The sequence below is a fragment of the Sycon ciliatum genome, chromosome 3, assembly GCF_964019385.1.
Source record: "Sycon ciliatum chromosome 3, ocSycCili1.1, whole genome shotgun sequence".
NCBI lineage: Eukaryota > Metazoa > Porifera > Calcarea > Leucosolenida > Sycettidae > Sycon > Sycon ciliatum.
Window position 1 is genome coordinate 21,947,600 of NC_088645.1, and position 22,537 is coordinate 21,970,136.

A 22,537-nucleotide genomic window follows, 5' to 3' on the forward strand; every position below is an offset into this window, starting at 1 on the left:
CCCGACAGAATTTCAAGTTGACGTCATTATTTATGACGCAATGCTCCTTGCAGCAGTGATTTACAACATGTGTACGGGTGTCAACGCATCACACGTTTTTCTTTGCAATAATTTGTACAGGATCGATCGGCTTCGGTCAACCACAGGTTCCGGATTCGTCTGATAATCCGTGTACAGTGCGCATTGCATCATCAAAATGACGTCAACTTGAAATTCTGTCGGGACAGCACCCATAGTGGAGTTGCACACTCTGGGGGGTTATGTACTCTTGATCCCACCACATGCCACTACATCCCACTACATGCCACTACATGCCACTACATCCTCCTACATACCACTACATCCCACTACATCCCACTACATGCCACTACATTCCACTACATGCCACTACATCCCACTACATGCCACTACATCCCACTACATGCCACTACATCCCACTACATGCCACTACATGCCACTACATGCCACTACATGCCACTACATGCCACTTCATCCCACTACATGCCACTACATCCCCCTACATGCCACTACATCCCCCTACATGCCACTACATCCCCCTACATGCCAAAACATCCCCCTACATGCCAATACATCCCCCTACATGCCACTACATCCCCCTACATGCCACTACATGCCCCTACATCCCACTACATCCCCCTACATGCCACTACATGCCACTACATCCCACTACATCCCACTACATCCCACTACATGCCACTACATCCCACTACATGCCACTACATGCCACTACATGCCACTACATCCCACTACATGCCACTACATCCCCCTACATGCCACTACATCCCCCTACATGCCACTACATCCCCCTACATGCCACTACATCCCCCTACATGCCACTTCATCCCCCTACATGCCACTACATCCCCCTACATGCCACTACATCCCACTACATGCCACTACATGCCACTACATCCCACTACATGCCACTACATGCCACTAGATGCCACTACATCCCACTACATGCCACTACATCCCACTACATGCCACTACATCCCACTACATGCCACTACATCCCACTACATGCCACTACATGCCACTACATGCCACTACATCCCACTACATGCCACTACATCCCCCTGCATGCCACTTTATCCCCCTACATGCCACTACATCCCCCTACATGCCACTACATCCCCCTACATGCCACTACATCCAACTACATGCCACTACATCCAACTACATGCCACTACATCCCCCTACATGCCACTACATCCCCCTACATGCCACTACATGCCCCTACATCCCACTACATCCCCCTACATGCCACTACATGCCACTACATCCCACTACATGCCACTACATCCCACTACATGCCACTATATCCCACTACATGCCACTACATGCCACTACATGCCACTACATCCCACTACATGCCACTACATCCCCCTACATGCCACTACATCCCCCTACATGCCACTACATCCCCCTACATGCCACTACATTCCCCTACATGCCACTACATCCCACTACATGCCACTACATGCCACTACATCCCACTACATGCCACTACATGCCACTACATGCCACTACATGCCACTACATGCCACTACATCCCACTACATGCCACTACATCCCACTACATGCCACTACATGCCACTACATGCCACTACATGCCACTACATCCCACTACATGCCACTACATCCCCCTACATGCCACTTTATCCCCCTACATGCCACTACATCCCCCTACATGCCACTACATCCCCCTACATGCCACTACATCCCCCTACATGCCACTACATCCCCCTACATGCCACTACATGCCACTACATGCCACTACATCCCACTACATGCCACTACATGCCACTACATCCCACTCCATGCCACTACATCCCACTACATCCCACTACATGCCACTACATGCCACTACATGCCACTACATGCCACTACATCCCACTACATGCCCCTACATCCCACTACATCCCCCTACATCCCACTACATGCCCCTACATCCCACTACATCCCACTACATCCCCCTACATCCCACTACATCCCACTACATCCCACTACATGCCCCTACATCCCACTACATCCCCCTACATGCCACTACATGCCACTACATCCCACTACATGCCACTACATCCCACTACATGCCACTACATCCCACTACATGCCACTACATGCCACTACATGCCACTACATCCCACTACATGCCACTACATCCCCCTACATGCCACTACATCCCCCTACATGCCACTACATGCCACTACATGCCACTACATTCCCCTACATGCCACTACATCCCACTACATGCCACTACATGCCACTACATCCCACTACATGCCACTACATGCCACTACATGCCACTACATGCCACTACATGCCACTACATCCCACTACATGCCACTACATCCCACTACATGCCACTACATGCCACTACATGCCACTACATGCCACTACATCCCACTACATGCCACTACATCCCCCTACATGCCACTTTATCCCCCTACATGCCACTACATCCCCCTACATGCCACTACATCCCCCGACATGCCACTACATCCCCCTACATGCCACTACATCCCCCTACATGCCACTACATGCCACTACATGCCACTACATCCCACTACATGCCACTACATGCCACTACATCCCACTCCATGCCACTACATCCCACTACATCCCACTACATGCCACTACATGCCACTACATGCCACTACATGCCACTACATCCCACTACATGCCCCTACATCCCACTACATCCCCCTACATCCCACTACATGCCCCTACATCCCACTACATCCCACTACATCCCCCTACATCCCACTACATCCCACTACATCCCACTACATGCCACTACATGCCACTACATGCCACTACATGCCACTACATGCCACTACATGCCACTACATGCCACTACATGCCACTACATGCCACTACATGCCACTACATGCCACTACATGCCACTACATGCCACTACATGCCACTACATGCCACTACATGCCACTACATGCCACTACATGCCACTACATCCCCCTACATCCCACTACATCCCACTACATGCCACTACATCCCACTACATGCCACTACATCCCACTACATGCCACTACATACCACTACATACCACTACATGCCACTACATGCCACTACATCCCACTACATGCCACTACATGCCACTACATCGTCCTACATCCCACTACATCCCACTACATCCCACTACATGCCACTACATCCCACTACATGCCACTACATCCCACTACATGCCACTACATCCCCCTACATGCCACTACATCCCCCTACATGACACTACATCCCCCTACATGCCACTACATCCCACTACATGCCACTACATCCCCCTTCATGCCACTACATCCCCCTACATGCCACTACATCCCACTACATGCCACTACATCCCACTACATGCCACTACATGCCACTACATCCCACTACATGCCACTACATCCCACTACATCCCACTACATCCCACTACATGCCACTACATCCCACTACATGCCACTACATCCCACTACATGCCCCTACATCCCACTACATGCCCCTACATCCCACTACATCCCCCTACATCCCACTACATCCCACTACATCCCCCTACATCCCACTACATCCCACTACATGCCACTACATGCCACTACATGCCACTACATGCCACTACATGCCACTACATGCCACTACATGCCACTACATGCCACTACATGCCACTACATGCCACTACATGCCACTACATCCCCCTACATCCCACTACATCCCACTACATGCCACTACATGCCACTACATCCCACTACATCCCCCTACATCCCACTACATCCCACTACATCCCACTACATCCCACTACATGCCACTACATGCCACTACATGCCACTACATGCCACTACATGCCACTACATCCCCCTACATGCCACTACATGCCACTACATGCCACTACATGCCACTACATGCCACTACATGCCACTACATGCCACTACATGCCACTACATGCCACTACATGCCACTACATGCCACTACATGCCACTACATGCCACTACATGCCACTACATGCCACTACATGCCACTACATGCCACTACATGCCACTACATGCCACTACATGCCACTACATGCCACTACATGCCACTACATGCCACTACATGCCACTACATGCCACTACATGCCACTACATGCCACTACATGCCACTACATGCCACTATATCCCCCTACATCCCACTACATGCCACTACATGCCACTACATCCCACTACATCCCACTACATGCCACTACATGCCACTACATGCCACTACATGCCCCTACATGCCACTACATCCCACTACATCCCACTACATGCCACTACATGCCACTACAGCCCACTACATCCCACTACATCCCACTACATCCCACTACATGCCACTACATGCCACTACATGCCACTACATGCCACTACATGCCACTACATGCCACTACATGCCACTACATGCCACTACATGCCACTACATGCCACTACATGCCACTACATGCCACTACATGCCACTACATGCCACTACATGCCACTACATGCCACTACATGCCACTACATGCCACTACATGCCACTACATGCCACTACATTCCACTACATGCCACTACATGCCACTACATGCCACTACATGCCACTACATGCCACTACATGCCACTACATGCCACTACATGCCACTACATGCCACTACATGCCACTACATGCCACTACATGCCACTACATGCCACTACATGCCACTACATGCCACTACATGCCACTTCATGCCACTACATGCCACTACATGCCACTACATGCCACTACATGCCACTACATCCCACTACATCCCACTACATGCCACTACATCCCACTACATGCCACTACATGCCACTACATCCCACTACATGCCACTACATCCCCCTACATGCCACTACATCCCCCTACATGCTACTACATCCCCCTACATGCCACTACATCCCCCTACATGCCACTACATCCCACTACATGCCACTACATGCCACTACATCCCACTACATGCCACTACATCCCACTACATGCCACTACATCCCACTACATGCCACTACATCCCACTACATGCCACTACATCCCACTACATGCCACTACATCCCACTACATGCCACTACATGCCACTACATGCCACTACATGCCACTACATGCCACTACATCCCACTACATCCCACTACATCCCACTACATGCCATTACATCCCACTACATGCCACTACATGCCACTACATGCCACTACATGCCACTACATCCCACTACATCCCACTACATGCCACTACATCCCACTACATGCCACTACATGCCACTACATGCCACTACATCCCACTACATGCCACTACATCCCACTACATGCCACTACATCCCACTATATCCCACTACATGCCACTACATCCCACTACATGCCACTACATCCCACTACATGCCACTACATGCCACTACATGCCACTACATGCCACTACATGCCACTACATGCCACTACATGCCACTACATGCCACTACATGCCACTACATGCCACTACATGCCACTACATGCCACTACATGCCACTACATGCCACTACATGCCACTACATCCCACTACATGCCACTACATGCCACTACATCCCACTACATGCCACTACATCCCCCTACATGCCACTACATCCCCCTACATGCCACTACATCCCCCTACATGCCACTACATCCCCCTACATGCCACTACATCCCACTACATGCCACTACATGCCACTACATCCCACTACATGCCACTACATGCCACTACATGCCACTACATCCCACTACATGCCACTACATCCCACTACATGCCACTACATCCCACTACATGCCACTACATCCCACTACATGCCACTACATCCCACTACATGCCACTACATCCCACTACATGCCACTACATCCCCCTACATGTCACTTTATCACCCTACATGCCACTACATCCCCCTACATGCCACTACATCCCCCTACATGCCACTACATCCCCCTACATGCCACTACATCCCCCTACATGCCACTACATCCCACTACATGCCACTACATGCCACTACATCCCACTACATGCCACTACATGCCACTACATGCCACTACATCCCACTACATGCCACTACATCCCACTACATGCCACTACATCCCACTACATGCCACTACATCCCACTACATGCCACTACATGCCACTACATGCCACTACATCCCACTACATCCCACTACATCCCACTACATGCCACTACATCCCACTACATGCCACTACATGCCACTACATGCCACTACATGCCACTACATCCCACTACATGCCACTACATGCCACTACATGCCACTACATGCCACAACATGCCACTACATCCCACTACATGCCACTACATCCCCCTACATGCCACTACATCCCCTACATGCCCCTACATCCCCCTACATGCCACTACATCCCCCTACATGCCACTACATGCCACTACATGCCACTACATGCCACTACATCCCACTACATGCCACTATATGCCACTACATGCCACTACATCCCACTACATGCCACTACATCCCACTACATGCCACTACATCCCACTACATGCCACTACATCCCACTACATGCCACTACATGCCACTACATGCCACTACATCCCACTACATGCCACTACATCCCCCTACATGCCACTTTATCACCCTACATGCCACTTCATCCCCCTACATGCCACTACATCACCCTACTTGGAACTACATCCCCCTACATGCCACTACATCCCCCTACATGCCACTACATCCCACTACATGCCACTACATGCCACTACATGCCACTACATGCCACTACATGCCACTACATGCCACTACATGCCACTACATCCCCCTACATGCCACTACATGCCACTACATGCCACTACATCCCACTACATGCCACTACATCCCACTACATCCCACTACATCCCACTACATGCCACTACATCCCACTGCATCCCACTACATGCCACTACATCCCACTACATGCCACTACATGCCACTACATGCCACTACATGCCACTACATCCCACTACATGCCACTACATCCCACTACATCCCACTACATCCCACTACATGCCACTACATCCCACTACATCCCACTACATGCCACTACATGCCACTACATGCCACTACATGCCACTACATGCCACTACATGCCACTACATGCCACTACATGCCACTACATGCCACTACATGCCACTACATGCCACTACATGCCACTACATGCCACTACATGCCACTACATGCCACTACATGCCACTACATGCCACTACATGCCACTACATGCCACTACATGCCACTACATTCCACTACATGCCACTACATGCCACTACATGCCACTACATGCCACTACATGCCACTACATGCCACTACATGCCACTACATGCCACTACATGCCACTACATGCCACTACATGCCACTACATGCCACTACATGCCACTACATGCCACTACATGCCACTACATGCCACTTCATGCCACTACATGCCACTACATGCCACTACATGCCACTACATGCCACTACATGCCACTACATGCCACTACATGCCACTACATGCCACTACATGCCACTACATGCCACTACATGCCACTACATGCCACTACATGCCACTACATGCCACTACATGCCACTACATGCCACTTCATGCCACTACATGCCACTACATCCCACTACATGCCACTACATCCCACTACATGCCACTACATGCCACTACATCCCACTACATGCCACTACATCCCCCTACATGCCACTACATCCCCCTACATGCTACTACATCCCCCTACATGCCACTACATCCCCCTACATGCCACTACATCCCACTACATGCCACTACATGCCACTACATCCCACTACATGCCACTACATCCCACTACATGCCACTACATCCCACTACATGCCACTACATCCCACTACATGCCACTACATCCCACTACATGCCACTACATCCCACTACATGCCACTACATGCCACTACATGCCACTACATGCCACTACATGCCACTACATCCCACTACATCCCACTACATCCCACTACATGCCATTACATCCCACTACATGCCACTACATGCCACTACATGCCACTACATGCCACTACATCCCACTACATCCCACTACATGCCACTACATCCCACTACATGCCACTACATGCCACTACATGCCACTACATCCCACTACATGCCACTACATCCCACTACATGCCACTACATCCCACTACATCCCACTACATGCCGCTACATCCCACTACATGCCACTACATCCCACTACATGCCACTACATGCCACTACATGCCACTACATGCCACTACATGCCACTGCATGCCACTACATGCCACTACATGCCACTACATGCCACTACATGCCACTACATGCCACTACATGCCACTACATGCCACTACATGCCACTACATCCCACTACATGCCACTACATGCCACTGCATGCCACTACATGCCACTACATGCCACTACATGCCACTACATGCCACTACATGCCACTACATGCCACTACATCCCACTACATGCCACTACATGCCACTACATCCCACTACATGCCACTACATCCCCCTACATGCCACTACATCCCCCTACATGCCACTACATCCCCCTACATGCCACTACATCCCCCTACATGCCACTACATCCCACTACATGCCACTACATGCCACTACATCCCACTACATGCCACTACATGCCACTACATGCCACTACATCCCACTACATGCCACTACATGCCACTACATCCCACTACATGCCACTACATGCCACTACATGCCACTACATCCCACTACATGCCACTACATCCCACTACATGCCACTACATCCCACTACATGCCACTACATCCCACTACATGCCACTACATCCCACTACATGCCACTACATCCCACTACATGCCACTACATCCCCCTACATGTCACTTTATCACCCTACATGCCACTACATCCCCCTACATGCCACTACATCCCCCTACATGCCACTACATCCCCCTACATGCCACTACATCCCCCTACATGCCACTACATCCCACTACATGCCACTACATGCCACTACATCCCACTACATGCCACTACATGCCACTACATGCCACTACATCCCACTACATGCCACTACATCCCACTACATGCCACTACATCCCACTACATGCCACTACATCCCACTACATGCCACTACATGCCACTACATGCCACTACATCCCACTACATCCCACTACATCCCACTACATGCCACTACATCCCACTACATGCCACTACATGCCACTACATGCCACTACATGCCACTACATCCCACTACATGCCACTACATGCCACTACATGCCACTACATGCCACTACATGCCACTACATCCCACTACATGCCACTACATCCCCCTACATGCCACTACATCCCCTACATGCCCCTACATCCCCGTACATGCCACTACATCCCCCTACATGCCACTACATGCCACTACATGCCACTACATGCCACTACATCCCACTACATGCCACTATATGCCACTACATGCCACTACATCCCACTACATGCCACTACATCCCACTACATGCCACTACATCCCACTACATGCCACTACATCCCACTACATGCCACTACATGCCACTACATGCCACTACATCCCACTACATGCCACTACATCCCCCTACATGCCACTTTATCACCCTACATGCCACTTCATCCCCCTACATGCCACTACATCACCCTACTTGCCACTACATCCCCCTACATGCCACTACATCCCCCTACATGCCACTACATCCCACTACATGCCACTACATGCCACTACATGCCACTACATGCCACTACATGCCACTACATGCCACTACATGCCACTACATCCCCCTACATGCCACTACATGCCACTACATGCCACTACATCCCACTACATGCCACTACATCCCACTACATCCCACTACATCCCACTACATGCCACTACATCCCACTGCATCCCACTACATGCCACTACATCCCACTACATGCCACTACATCCCACTACATGCCACTACATCCCACTACATGCCACTACATCCCACTGCATCCCACTACATCCCACTACATCCCACTGCATCCCACTACATCCCACTACATCCCACTACATGCCACTACATCCCACTACATGCCACTACATGCCACTACATCCCACTACATCCCACTACATGCCACTACATCCCACTGCATCCCACTACATCCCACTGCATCCCACTACATCCCACTACATCCCACTACATGCCACTACATCCCACTACATCCCACTACATGCCACTACATCCCACTGCATCCCACTACATCCCACTACATCCCACTACATGCCACTACATCCCACTACATCCCACTACATGCCACTACATCCCACTGCATCCCACTACATCCCACTACATCCCACTACATGCCACTACATGCCACTACATGCCACTACATCCCACTACATGCCACTACATGCCACTACATGCCACTACATGCCACTACATGCCACTACATGCCACTACATCCCACTACATGCCACTACATGCCACTACATCCCACTACATGCCACTACATCCCACTACATGCCACTACATCCCACTACATGCCACTACATGCCACTACATGCCACTACATGCCACTACATCCCACTACATGCCACTACATCCCACTACATGCCACTGCATGCCACTACATCCCACTACATCCCACTACATGCCACTGCATGCCACTACATGCCACTACATCCCACTACATGCCACTACATCCCACTACATGCCACTGCATGCGACTACATCCCACTACATCCCACTACATGCCACTGCATGCCACTACATGTCACTACATCCCACTACATGCCACTACATCTCACTACATGCCACTGCATGCCACATAATCCCACTACATCCCACTACATGCCACTGCATGCCACTACATCCCACTACATCCCCCTACATGCCACTACATGCCACTACATCCCACTACATGCCACTACATCCCACTACATGCCACTACATCCCACTACATGCCACTACATCCCACTACATGCCACTACATCCCACTACATGCCACTACATCCCACTACATCCCCCTACATCCCACTACATCCCACTACATCCCCCTACATCCCACTACATCCCACTACATGCCACTACATGCCACTACATGCCACTACATGCCACTACATGCCACTACATGCCACTACATGCCACTACATGCCACTACATGCCACTACATGCCACTACATGCCACTACATCCCCCTACATCCCACTACATCCCACTACATGCCACTACATCCCACTACATCCCACTACATCCCCCTACATCCCACTACATCCCACTACATCCCACTACATCCCGCTACATGCCACTACATGCCACTACATGCCACTACATGCCACTACATGCCACTACATCCCCCTACATGCCACTACATGCCACTACATGCCACTACATGCCACTACATGCCACTACATGCCACTACATGCCACTACATGCCACTACATGCCACTACATGCCACTACATGCCACTACATGCCACTACATGCCACTACATGCCACTACATGCCACTACATCCCCCTACATGCCACTACATGCCACTACATGCCACTACATGCCACTACATGCCACTACATGCCACTACATGCCACTACATGCCACTACATCCCACTAGTCTACATCCCACTACATGCCACTACATGCCACTACATCCCACTACATGCCACTACATCCCACTACATCCCACTACATCCCCCTACATCCCACTACATCCCACTACATCCCACTACTTGGCACTAGTCTCTAGACATACACTTTGACTGAATACCTCTATACATGGGGATAGTGGGCGGACAGCGGACAGGGAGGGCCATCAACCACGCTGATTCAATCCGGGGGCTTCTGCAGCCTGATTGAAGAGACTGCATGATCCTACTCTAGGCCTCGACCAAATATGCTTGCGCATATTTGTGACACAGTTCACATATGGCATTGAGCGACTAAGGGAATATTGGAATGAAGCCAGCATATAATTCAAATATTCTGCAGAAAATGGGGACAAAACATTCATATTATGGGCAAAATGCGTTCAGAAATGCCTTTTATGGATGAATTTGGAATGGTTGAGGCGTTTGCTACATTTCCCCATGGATGAACACTATCGCTACGGTTGCTGGGGACACGCCCCAGCCTTACTATTCCGGATGTGTTTTGATTTGCACCATAAGCATGATAGCCGTGAAGCCAATGAATATTCCAAGGTTGTAAATTTACTGAAATGATCTACACTTTCTGCTTATGTCGAGCATATTTTGGCATATTTTGGAATATCTTTTGCATATCTTGCTAAGCCTTTGGCATATTATGGACGTTTTCCCTGATATGCGACGAGCATAATATGCTCTTTTTTTAGCATATTTGGTCGAGACCTATTCTACTCCACAGTCAACCCTACAACAACAATAATTCCACGATCAGCTTCTAAGCACGGTACACCACGAACTTACTAAGGCTTGACCAACTGACCAACTGCCAATTCTCCCCTACAAAACAAATCATTTGGGTTCTGTGGTGCTTCTGTTCGCATGCATATTCGAGACTCCGTCAGGGAGGCGGGAATATCACTTTGCTCATATATCCAGCTCTGTGATTATTTCGCGGGCCGTTGCGCTGGATATGTGCCATCTACAGACGCAGTAGCCAGCTTGAGCTTGTTCCGCTCTACAAGGGGAGAGCTTTCCAGCACGCCCCAGATTGTGCAGAACAGGTGATAAGAACCAAAATTATGCCCAAGCAAGATATTACATGTCCTGTACTCATGCAAGTTGAAGTTTTAGATCCACTGATTGGAAAAGCATGACACCATCACGATCAAAGTAGCCATGCAATCCTGCGGGGCAAATACATGTAGACCAGTCCATACATGTATATGAATATTATAAGAATATAATAATCAAGAATAAAGTGAAGTTGTTATACTAGAGAAACTGAATGTGTGTGCTATGTCACGTACATGTAATGCTATTGCGAGCAGTTCGAGGGGTCACTATGCACAATATACAGTCATTTGCAGAGTCCAATGAGCAACAAGTAAGGTTCCATAGACCCGACGGTACTACGGGGTCATAATACTATAATTACCTAAAGCACTCGGCGGCTTAAAAATCACGGGCGGCAAATGTTGCCGCAAAAATGGAACTCTGGGCATGGAATCAAGAAAAAGCGAACATTGATTGGGAGGGGGGGGGGGGGCTTGTGCAGGAAAAGAGAAGAGTTCGACTATAATGCTTCAGTCGATACAAAATGAATACAGATCAATGTGAAGAGAAACCGACTGCGGGACGGCCAGTGAATTTGGGTACTTATGAGATCTTCCGGTACGCAATACTAAAGACAAAGAGTCCGATTTAGTATACAAAAAGTCCACCACGAATCAACTCAAGTTGGCTGGGAGAAGCACACAGTTCTAAACTAGGAGTACCAAACTATACAAATCTGAAAAGCAGAGAGGATACCTGCAGTGATCTCTTTTTAAGGAAAAAATCTAAGCGTTTACTTCTGGTGGAGAGAGTCCTTGTGTTGCAAAGAAAGGCACAAAGGCAGATTGGAACCTCCGTTACAGTCGAAAAACAGACTCCAACAAAGACTCCAACAACCCTCTTGGTTGACTTGTGGGTACTGACTCCCAGCAGAGCTGCTTGATTTTACTTGGCGTACAGACTACCAAACGGCCATCAACATCACAAGGACGGCCGTTGACAAGGTCGGTGTTCAGGAGTGGAAGCCACTGGCGACAAACTGGTGACAGCATGAAGATCGTTTCTCCCTGACTTGAACCAGTGCCACATTCAAGTTTAGAGCAAATCAAACAGCCGTTGAAAATTTGTAGACAGAACTGCCTGAGCGGTGGATGAGGCAGTACAGTGCTGGACCAGGGACGTGATCTCACAGGCTGTGTAACCGGCATTGAGAAGACTACGTGTGTAGCAGCTGGCTGGTTAAGAGCACATGTAAACACATGCAGGTAGCCATCATACACGATAGCTCGCAGGGAAGGCAGCATGCCGGCAGATGCAGGTAGGTTCGGCCAAGCAACCCACTCTGTGTTCCCCTCAGTCAGATCGAAGGAAATGACATGCGATTGAGCAGGAACAAAGACGCTGGTGTCCGTAGAAGTAGAACCTCCAGCGACTATGACTTGGGTGTCAAAGAAAGTGATACAAAATACAGTGCGAAACTCCGGTAGTCGAGCCACTTCCCGCCACTGATCATTTTGCAAGCGCTTGTAAAGAATGGCTGGCCTGACTGAGTGGAATGCCAGGCAGTACAGGCTACCACTATGCGGCCTAAGGGAGTACACTATCGATTCGCCGGGATCGCCACGGACATTTTCCGGTAGGTATATATCGAACCAGGCGGTTTCCGCAAGGTTGTTTGCGTCAGCGCCAACAATCCTACATTTGTAGATGTTGCTTACAGCCGTCAGAACAACACTGACCTTCCCATCAACACATGCAGTGGAATACACCCGTGGCTGCTCACCTTTTGGAATTGGAAGTTTCCCGACAGTCTTCCACTGAAACACAGGAAAACGAAAAACACAAACCCACACTCGCTGTCCTCATGCTCATGATGTGAACAGGATGGAAAAAGACAGTTCTATGTTGTGAGTCTGAGCTCCACGCAAATACGCCGTGAACACCAGGCAACAATGAGAATCGGGGGACTGAAAATGACAAGTCAAGTTGGTTGGAAAAAGGCGATGTCAAGTACTAAGAACAACCAATCTTCTCATAATTATTGCCAAAGTTGCAACCACACATTCGAACTAACTGAAAACTTCACTCAGATACTGACCCATGTTTGTTCCCATCTGATCTTTTCTATTTTAACTGAAAACTGAAATAATTATCAGCATTATTAGAGAAGAGAGATCCTTGGTTAGCTAGCTGGGGTGTGAGCTTTACAGTAACACATGCTGTGGATGTCATTGCAGCATGCATGTTACGCAAGCTATTACAGATAAAACTACCTAACAGTAGCCTGTATCTACCGTGCACCTTCCCCATCGCCATGTGACTTCTCGACTTTTCTCGACCGCTTCCAAATAGCCCTTCATTTAGGGGTGAAACGGTTACCCTTTAAGGTAAATAACGGGTATCTGGCTTAACGGGCGGGTTATCGGGTACCCTTTATCCGCCATACTTTTTCCAAAAACGTTGCATTTGCTAGGGATCGTAAGCGCAGCATGTCTTTTGCAGACATTCTGATAGGAGAGCGATTTTCGGGCAACAATTGCTACAGTAGCCTTCCGGATTTCACGCCGGGAGGATATGCGAAGTCATACAAGTACACTACACCGCGACAAGCACAGTGTGCACAATCACTGCGCTACATGCTAACAGTCGAAATTGTCGTAGCTACAGTGGATACTGTGATATGTAGCAGGATTGAACGAGGAAAAACACACACAAAACTGTGCACTTAACTGTACAACTGTACAAGCAAGCTTCTAATACTGTACCCTACAATCCTACACCACTATCGGGTACTCGTTTGCTAACGGATCAGCAGCTAAACAGACGGGTACCCGGGTTGCCCGGATCACCCCTTTCACCCCTACCTTCATTCAACTCAAACGAAGCCCGAAGCCCTTGTGATATCAGTCGACTTCAACTGTAGGTATTACGGCTGGTGCCCAACTCACCAGACGGATGAATGCACAGACCTCTTCTCGTGCTATAATTTGACCCAATCAGTGACCTTTCCCACCCACCTCCGCTCGCCTGGACTTGCCAGCTGTCTAGACCTTATCGCGAGCAACATCCCTAAGCAACTCAACCACATTCAACATCTGCCTCCCCTTGGCACATCAGACCATGCCGTCCTGCTGGCTGAGCTCTCCTAATCAAAGTCTTCCCCCACAGCAGCCCCCCCCCCCCTCGTAGCCCACCATCTACATATAGATACAATGTCCGGACTGCCACGGATTACATGTGGAATGCCATGAATATCTTCTCGCAGATGTACCCTGGTCTCAGGTCCTTGTCTCCAACTGCATCGACCCCGGCTGTCTCCGCATTCACTGACATCCTTGAAGGTGCCTTGGACGTATATACTGGAAGATCCTCACCTCCTCGTCCGACATCATGCCACAAACCCTGCCCCTGGCAGGCCCGTACGCAGGGTCACCTCTGGGGGGGGGGGGGGGGGGGGGGTGTCCAACCGAATCACAAACAATGAGTTTTAACTTTTAACCCTTTCAACAGAGCCCTAGGAAATTTTCAAAATTATGCATTTTTCGTGTTCCTTGGTTCTACTCACTCAATCATAATTTTGGGCTTCCTGGAAGTGGAAAGGTACTGTATCCGGGAGAGGAAGAGAATGAAGTCAACTATGAGTGCCAGGACACTGTACATGTATACCCAGCGCTAGAGTGCAGCTAGCGACGGTGTGAAAAATGCTCCAAAGCCCAAATTGCAAACGCGTCCTGCTCCAGTGATTTCATTTTTCTAGATCGCAGAGTTTCGATTTTTGCAGTGTACTCTTGAGAATATCACAAGTGCAACCCCTACAAAATTGAGCAAGTAAAAAAAGTAAATTATCGTGTCCGTTCCCAAAGGAAACTGACGACGGCCGCTAACACCCGGTAAACCCTAGCCTCAGAGGCAGCGCCTAACGGTGGGGGCACATGGATAAGTCTCACGGCCACTGGCACAAGCGCCGAGAAACCCCATTAGCTCCATCCATGTACCCCTTGTGCCTGGCCACAAGTTCCCAGTTGACTGTGGGTAGCAGCACGGCTGAAAAAAAAGCTCCCCGGCAGGACTTGAACCAGGCAACTCTCTTATCTCAATCAAGGTCTTTGACCGACCCACTGTGCCTGCCGTCCGTTCAAGTGCGGCTACTGTATGTACATCAGGGAGTTGTAATTATTGTAGGGCTCCCTGATATAATTTATTGTATTCCCAACTGTGTCACAGGTGACCGGGTGTTCTTTTTCCAAACAGGTTCCAGTACCCGCCGGGTTGCTGACCCGGCTCTGGAGCAGACACTACTAGTCACTACTATATGTAGCACACCAAATATCTGATATTGCGGCCATTTTGATGAGTTCCGGGTTCCCACTGTGCCTGCCTCCAAGTCAGCATGACGAAAAGTCTCAAATTCTCGATACTCAAGTCGCACGGTGCGCTTTTGAAATTGCCGAGATCGCGCCTCAACTTACAAATGATTTATGTCAAGAAACATTACTCGCAGCCCTACACAAATTGTCTCTACCAACAGCTGAGAGTTTTCTATTCGACTTGGGATGTTTGGAACATTGGATTTGAGCAAAACTTTACTGAGCTGCGATCAGGTGAAGTTTTGCATTCTTGTTAGATAGATCAATCGCGTGCCCCAAAAACGTTTCTCGTTTGGAACATTTGGGGGGTTCCGGGCGACGGGCAACGGGACCCCCCCCCCCCCTGCGTACACGCCTGGCCTGGATGACTGCATCACTTAGAGCAGCTATTAAAGTCAAGAGTGATCTCTACAGCATCTACCGGAAATACCCATCCCCAACAAATCTCAACAAATACAAACACCAGCGTAACTACGTAAAATACCTTTCCAGATCCTGCCATCGCTGCTACATCCGCAACTTTCGTGGCATAATATCTCCCACAAACCCTCGCTTCCCATCTCTCCTTGTGTTCATTCGTCAACTGTGAAACCCTGCCAGCAGGAACCAACTGCTTGGCCACCCAAACCAATGTTCACTGCCAAGAAGGCCATGTGTATCCGCCATATCATAATATGGGAAGTGTAATGGACTATGGTATGGCCGGGCCAATCAAAGTTGCCAATTTTACTGTGATCTGAAATAAAGTTTGAATGGAGGACGCACTTTCCTCAGACCAACACCATGTGATTGAGTTCCTAGAAGGCTACAAGCATTATGGTTGGCTAGCCATTTTAGTAGCCATGTGCAGAAGGACCTAGAGACACATTTTACATTTAAAAAAACTTACCGTGGCTTTTGGACAGGTTCCAGCTGTTGGCAACGGCGGTGGACCAAGAAGAAGTGAATAACGAGCCAGCGAGCCAGCCTCTCCTTCCAGGGATGCAATATGCATCAGCGATTCTCTCGCCCTGTGCGCGTCTGCTGATTCGGCACTAGCGCTGAGCTGTATAGCTGCTGCATCTCGCTCCATCAGCAGTTCGTCCCTTTCCGCAAGCAGGGCCGTCCGATCCTGTATAGCGTGCTGAGCCGCGGTCAGCTGCTCTTGAATGGTATGCAGCAGTTGATCTCTCTCCGCCAACACGGCCGTCCGGTCCTGAATAGCTTGCTGAGCCGTGTCCAGCTGGTGTTCAGCGCTACGCAGCTGCTCCTGCAGCTCCTGCAGCTCCTGACGCAGACGTGCCTTCTCGGCTTGGTCGGGAGACGGCTCACTCGCGTCCACCTGCGTATCTGCAGCTGTGGAACTGCTAGCTGTCGGCTGCTGCTGCTGCCTTCGTAGAATCTCAGTCACAGCTCCGATACCGGCACAAATGGCGGTCGCGTTCGGACGATGAGCAGGATCCACTTTCAAACACCTGCTGATCATGTCATGAAGCAGATGGTCAGAGCCAAGAGCTTGGAGATCTCTCGTTCTTCCTTCGCGTGCCAGTGTGACAATGTTGGGAGGCTCCCTGCCTACACACATGGCCAGCAAGCACACACCAAACGCGTAACAATCGGCAGGAGTACCGTACTGCGTTCGGCCTGGCTCATTGGATACACGCTGGGTCTCTGGTGCCATGTACGTCTGGGCTCCAGGGTTCATTGTCATCATCTGCGCCTGTGTGCTGTCATCCAGCTCTGCAGCTCCACCAACGTCTGTAATCTTTGCCTTCAGCTGTACATCCCCAGCTTCAACCACCTCACACAGCATTATGTTGTTGGTCGTCAGATCCCTGTGGATGATACTGCGACTATGCAGATACTCCAAGGCAGACGATATACCTAGAGCGATGCTGCATTTTTCCAACAGAGATAACGCTGGCTGAACGCTGCAACGTTTTCGCAACGTCTGCGAAAGACACTCCATGACCAATCCAGGTGTGTCATGAGGTCCAGTCGCTGCCACCATGCCAAATACCTGAACAATGTTCGGATGCGGCAACTCCTTCAACATCGGAAACTCTTGCAGAAACTGTCGATAGAATGTCGAGAACTGTTCATGTTCATCGAGGACGAGCATAGGGTGGTGTCGTTTTATCGCTACAGGAGTGCCACGCCAATCCCCTGAAAACACCACTCCGTACGCACCTCGTCCTAAGACTTGCTCGGCCTGGTCCACGCCACGTAGCAAATACTTGGACGGGACTAGGTTCTGGGCGGAGACCTGGCCCCGCTGGCCCAAAGAGCTGGCCATTGGCAACGATTCGAAGCAGAATAGCTATAGAGGGAAGTGATTTGGGACTCATTCATAATCCGGTTTTGTTTTTACTGTACTCTGGAATCCACACGATGCATGCGTGTTGTGGCTCCGACGCCTGTGCAGGGTCCAGATTGCTGAACTTACTTGAAGCATAGATTTGCCTACCGTAGATCTAACTGTCAAAACAAAGCAAACTTACTATTACTACGCCCACATGCGCATACAGTCCCTCCAATGCCACGTCCAAGAGTCAATGCACATGGCTGTTGGTACGCATGTGAAGGACACGTCCACACCCAACTACTAGCTCAGGGCCGGATCCAGGAGGGGTTCCGGGGGTTTCGCGGAACCCCCTAAATTTCGCAAATGTACTACTGTACTGGAAAAGCGTATGCGTGTTCGTGTACATGTACCAGCTGGAGTAAGTTCTGTGCTGTGTTGCTGTGTTGGCCCGTATCACGCCACCTTTTCCCCGATGTGCATGTGGATAAAGAATTCATAAGAATTCCTGGGCTGTCAAAGTTCCTGCTGGAAGTTGACAAGTCGCTGGTTTTCGATCGCGTGCAAATTGTCACACAGCCTGACATGGTGACAATAGTTTTAAAATAATGCTGAGACTGTGCAGACACACGCATAGCGACATACGCACGCACGCACAAACACACCATGTACCATGTATACGCCCGTCGCAAGAGAAGCACCCAGATCTGCAAATGCGCTGGATGTGCACCCACAGATTTTCTCCTATACGTATAGCAACGATAGCGAACAAGATCTGAATGAGACAGATCAAGACTTGCGCCAGATAACTGTCTACTCCACACAACTTGCGGACCCATGTGAATCGACCACCAATGGCAATGCACACCAGTGACCTGGTCTACACCACACGGAGTACATCGGCATAAAACGGCCAAGACAGTCTGAGCTACCTATGTACACCCTACCCTTGCTGGGGTCGCAACACACACACACACACACACACACACACACACACACACACACACACACACACACACACACACACACACACACACACACACACACACACACACACACACATACACACATGCACATATTTCACACAGTTCCCACTACCCCACTTCCACATGCATGCCCATACCTGAAGCGATGATAGCGAACAAATTTGTGCTGGGATTACATCATTCAACAGCAAGGCTGATGAATTGACCGCCAATACAAACACCGTAGTTTAACCCTGGTCTACAACACCACACAGAAGTGGCTTTTTCTGGCCAGTGAATCCCTCACACAAACACAAGCGCGAACACACACACACACGCACACACAAACGAACACGCACGCACGCGCGCTCACACACACACATGTCATGTATACTACCCTTTCCGTCAAGATTAACATTGATTCATTCCATCACGTTCTCGCAGCCAACATGAGTCGTGTTAACACTATCCACGGTCTCCGTGTCCACTCAAAGGTAATGGTCTACCACTGATTGACGCTGCTATCTGGTGCTCACGAGGTGTTTTTCGCGCTGGAAAGGGAACGTCTCTGTCTGCGATCGCTGGTTGTGTTTTGAAATTATGCTTCTCTTTAGGACGAAAAGAGGACCCGGACCAAATATCTGCAAGTCACGCTATAATATCCGATAACACCACCAGTTACTTCACAATCCGCTCATGCGATAACATTGCTCTCTTTTCTTCTTACAAATTAATCCTTGGCTCTCCACCCGAGTCTTTTAATATGCACACCTGATGAGCCGTCCCAGGCGCGTACGCAGGGTCACCTCTAGGGGGGTTTCCAACCGAATCCCAAACAATGAGTTTTAATTTTTAACCCTTTCTAAACAGCACTAGGAAATTTTCAAAATTATGCATTTTTCGTGTTGTTTGGATCATAACTTCTGTTCTACTCACTCAATCTTCATTATCTTGGGCTTCCTGGAAGTGGAAAGGTACCAGGGAGAGAATGAGGTCAACCATGATAGCCAGGACACATTACAGTCATGTACATATCCAGCGCTTTAGGCTATAGCGATAGAGTGCAGCGATGGTGCGAAAAATGCCCCAAACAGGCCCAAAGGCCAAACACGTCCTGCTCCAGCGATTTCGTTTTTCTTGATCGCAGAGTGTCGATTTTTTGCTGTGTACTCTTGAAAATATCACAAGTGAAGCTCCTGCAAATTTGAGCAAATCAGCGCGACGAAAATCTCAAATTCTCGATGCTCAAGTCGCACTGCGCGCTTTTCAAATTGCCGAGATCGCGGCTCAACTTTGGCCGTCATCACACCACGTTCTCCGACTCCCGTTTACGTCTACGTCTATGGTGAAAAAACCAAAACGGATGCGGGATGGTCGTGTCATCAGACAAGCACAGTTCTTGACGCGTACACGCTGTCAGGTTTTTGGAGAAATTTGAACCCGCGTACATCGAAGTACAGGGTCGCTCGGAAAAAGGCTGGGGGAGATACGCACGTTCATGCAAAAAGTCGTATACCCCCCCCCCCCTCTCCATACCTCGTCTACGTCTCCCGTTTCCTCTGCTCCCGTTTTCACCCCGTATACGGATCATCATGACAACCGACCAAAAACTCCTAGACGCAGCGCTTTGTACCATGGTGTGATGACGGCCTATTAACGAATGATTTATCTCACGATACATTGCTCGTAGCGCTTCGCAAATTGTTCCAACCAACAGCTGAGAGTTTTCTATTCGACCTGGATATTTGGATCGTTGGATTTGAGCGAGATTTGACTGAGTTACGATCTTTTGAAGTTTTGCATTCTTGCCAGATCGATCATGCGCCCTACCAAAAAATGCCCAAAAACGTTGCTCATTTGGAACATTTGGGGGGTTTCCGGGCAACGGGAAACCCCCCCTGCGTACGCGCCTGCGTCCTTACCTATACGGCGAAACGATCGTCGTGTAAAACTGTTACTAGTTACTGCTGCTTATTTTCCATCTAAATTGTCTCAGTCGAAGTATTGTAAGGCGTTCGGTTCTTGACGATTCGTGTTCGCTTAACTTCCCCTCCAATCGATCTTCAAATCTTTAGAGCCACAGAAGTTGTGTGGTATGTTGCTATGCGTCCTTGAATTGGGTACTTCAAGTCTGTAAACTGAATATCCACAGTAACGTTACAATCTTGTATGATACTATCCGTAAGCCGCTTTGCCTGTACGTACACATACATGTATATACATCAGTCAGATACCAGTGATGCTGGATGCAGCCACGTGGCAGATACATGTAGTGCATTCC

The 22,537-nt window shown here is 49.6% G+C and overlaps 1 protein-coding gene across 2 annotated transcripts; it reads right to left on the bottom strand.

The window, feature by feature from the left end:
* Positions 1–12,685: 12,685 nt before the first annotated feature.
* On the bottom strand, positions 12,686–19,485 carry LOC135811736 (mitogen-activated protein kinase kinase kinase 11-like). Of its 2 annotated transcripts, XM_065324976.1 has the most exons (3): positions 17,900–19,484; positions 14,427–14,460; positions 13,614–13,878 (listed from the first exon to the last, which is right to left on the bottom strand). In XM_065324976.1, the coding sequence occupies exons 1-3, from the start codon at positions 19,283–19,285 to the stop codon at positions 13,739–13,741; spliced, it is 1,560 nt and encodes a 519-aa protein (XP_065181048.1). In that variant the 5' UTR covers positions 19,286–19,484; the 3' UTR covers positions 13,614–13,738. The 2 variants fall into 2 exon arrangements, with proteins under 2 accessions (XP_065181047.1, XP_065181048.1); XM_065324975.1 differs by having other exon boundaries at positions 12,686–14,460; positions 17,900–19,485.
* Positions 19,486–22,537: the final 3,052 nt, after the last annotated feature.

Excerpts from the sequence above, each read along its gene's own strand:
- LOC135811736 (XM_065324975.1), bottom strand. The coding sequence starts at position 19,285 with ATGGCCAGCTCTTTGGGCCAGCGGGGCCAGGTCTCCGCCCAGAACCTA. Across the intron at positions 14,461-17,899 it reads GAACCTGTCCAAAAGCCACG|TGGAAGACTGTCGGGAAACT; the intron begins GTAAGTTTTTTT and ends CCTGTGTTTCAG.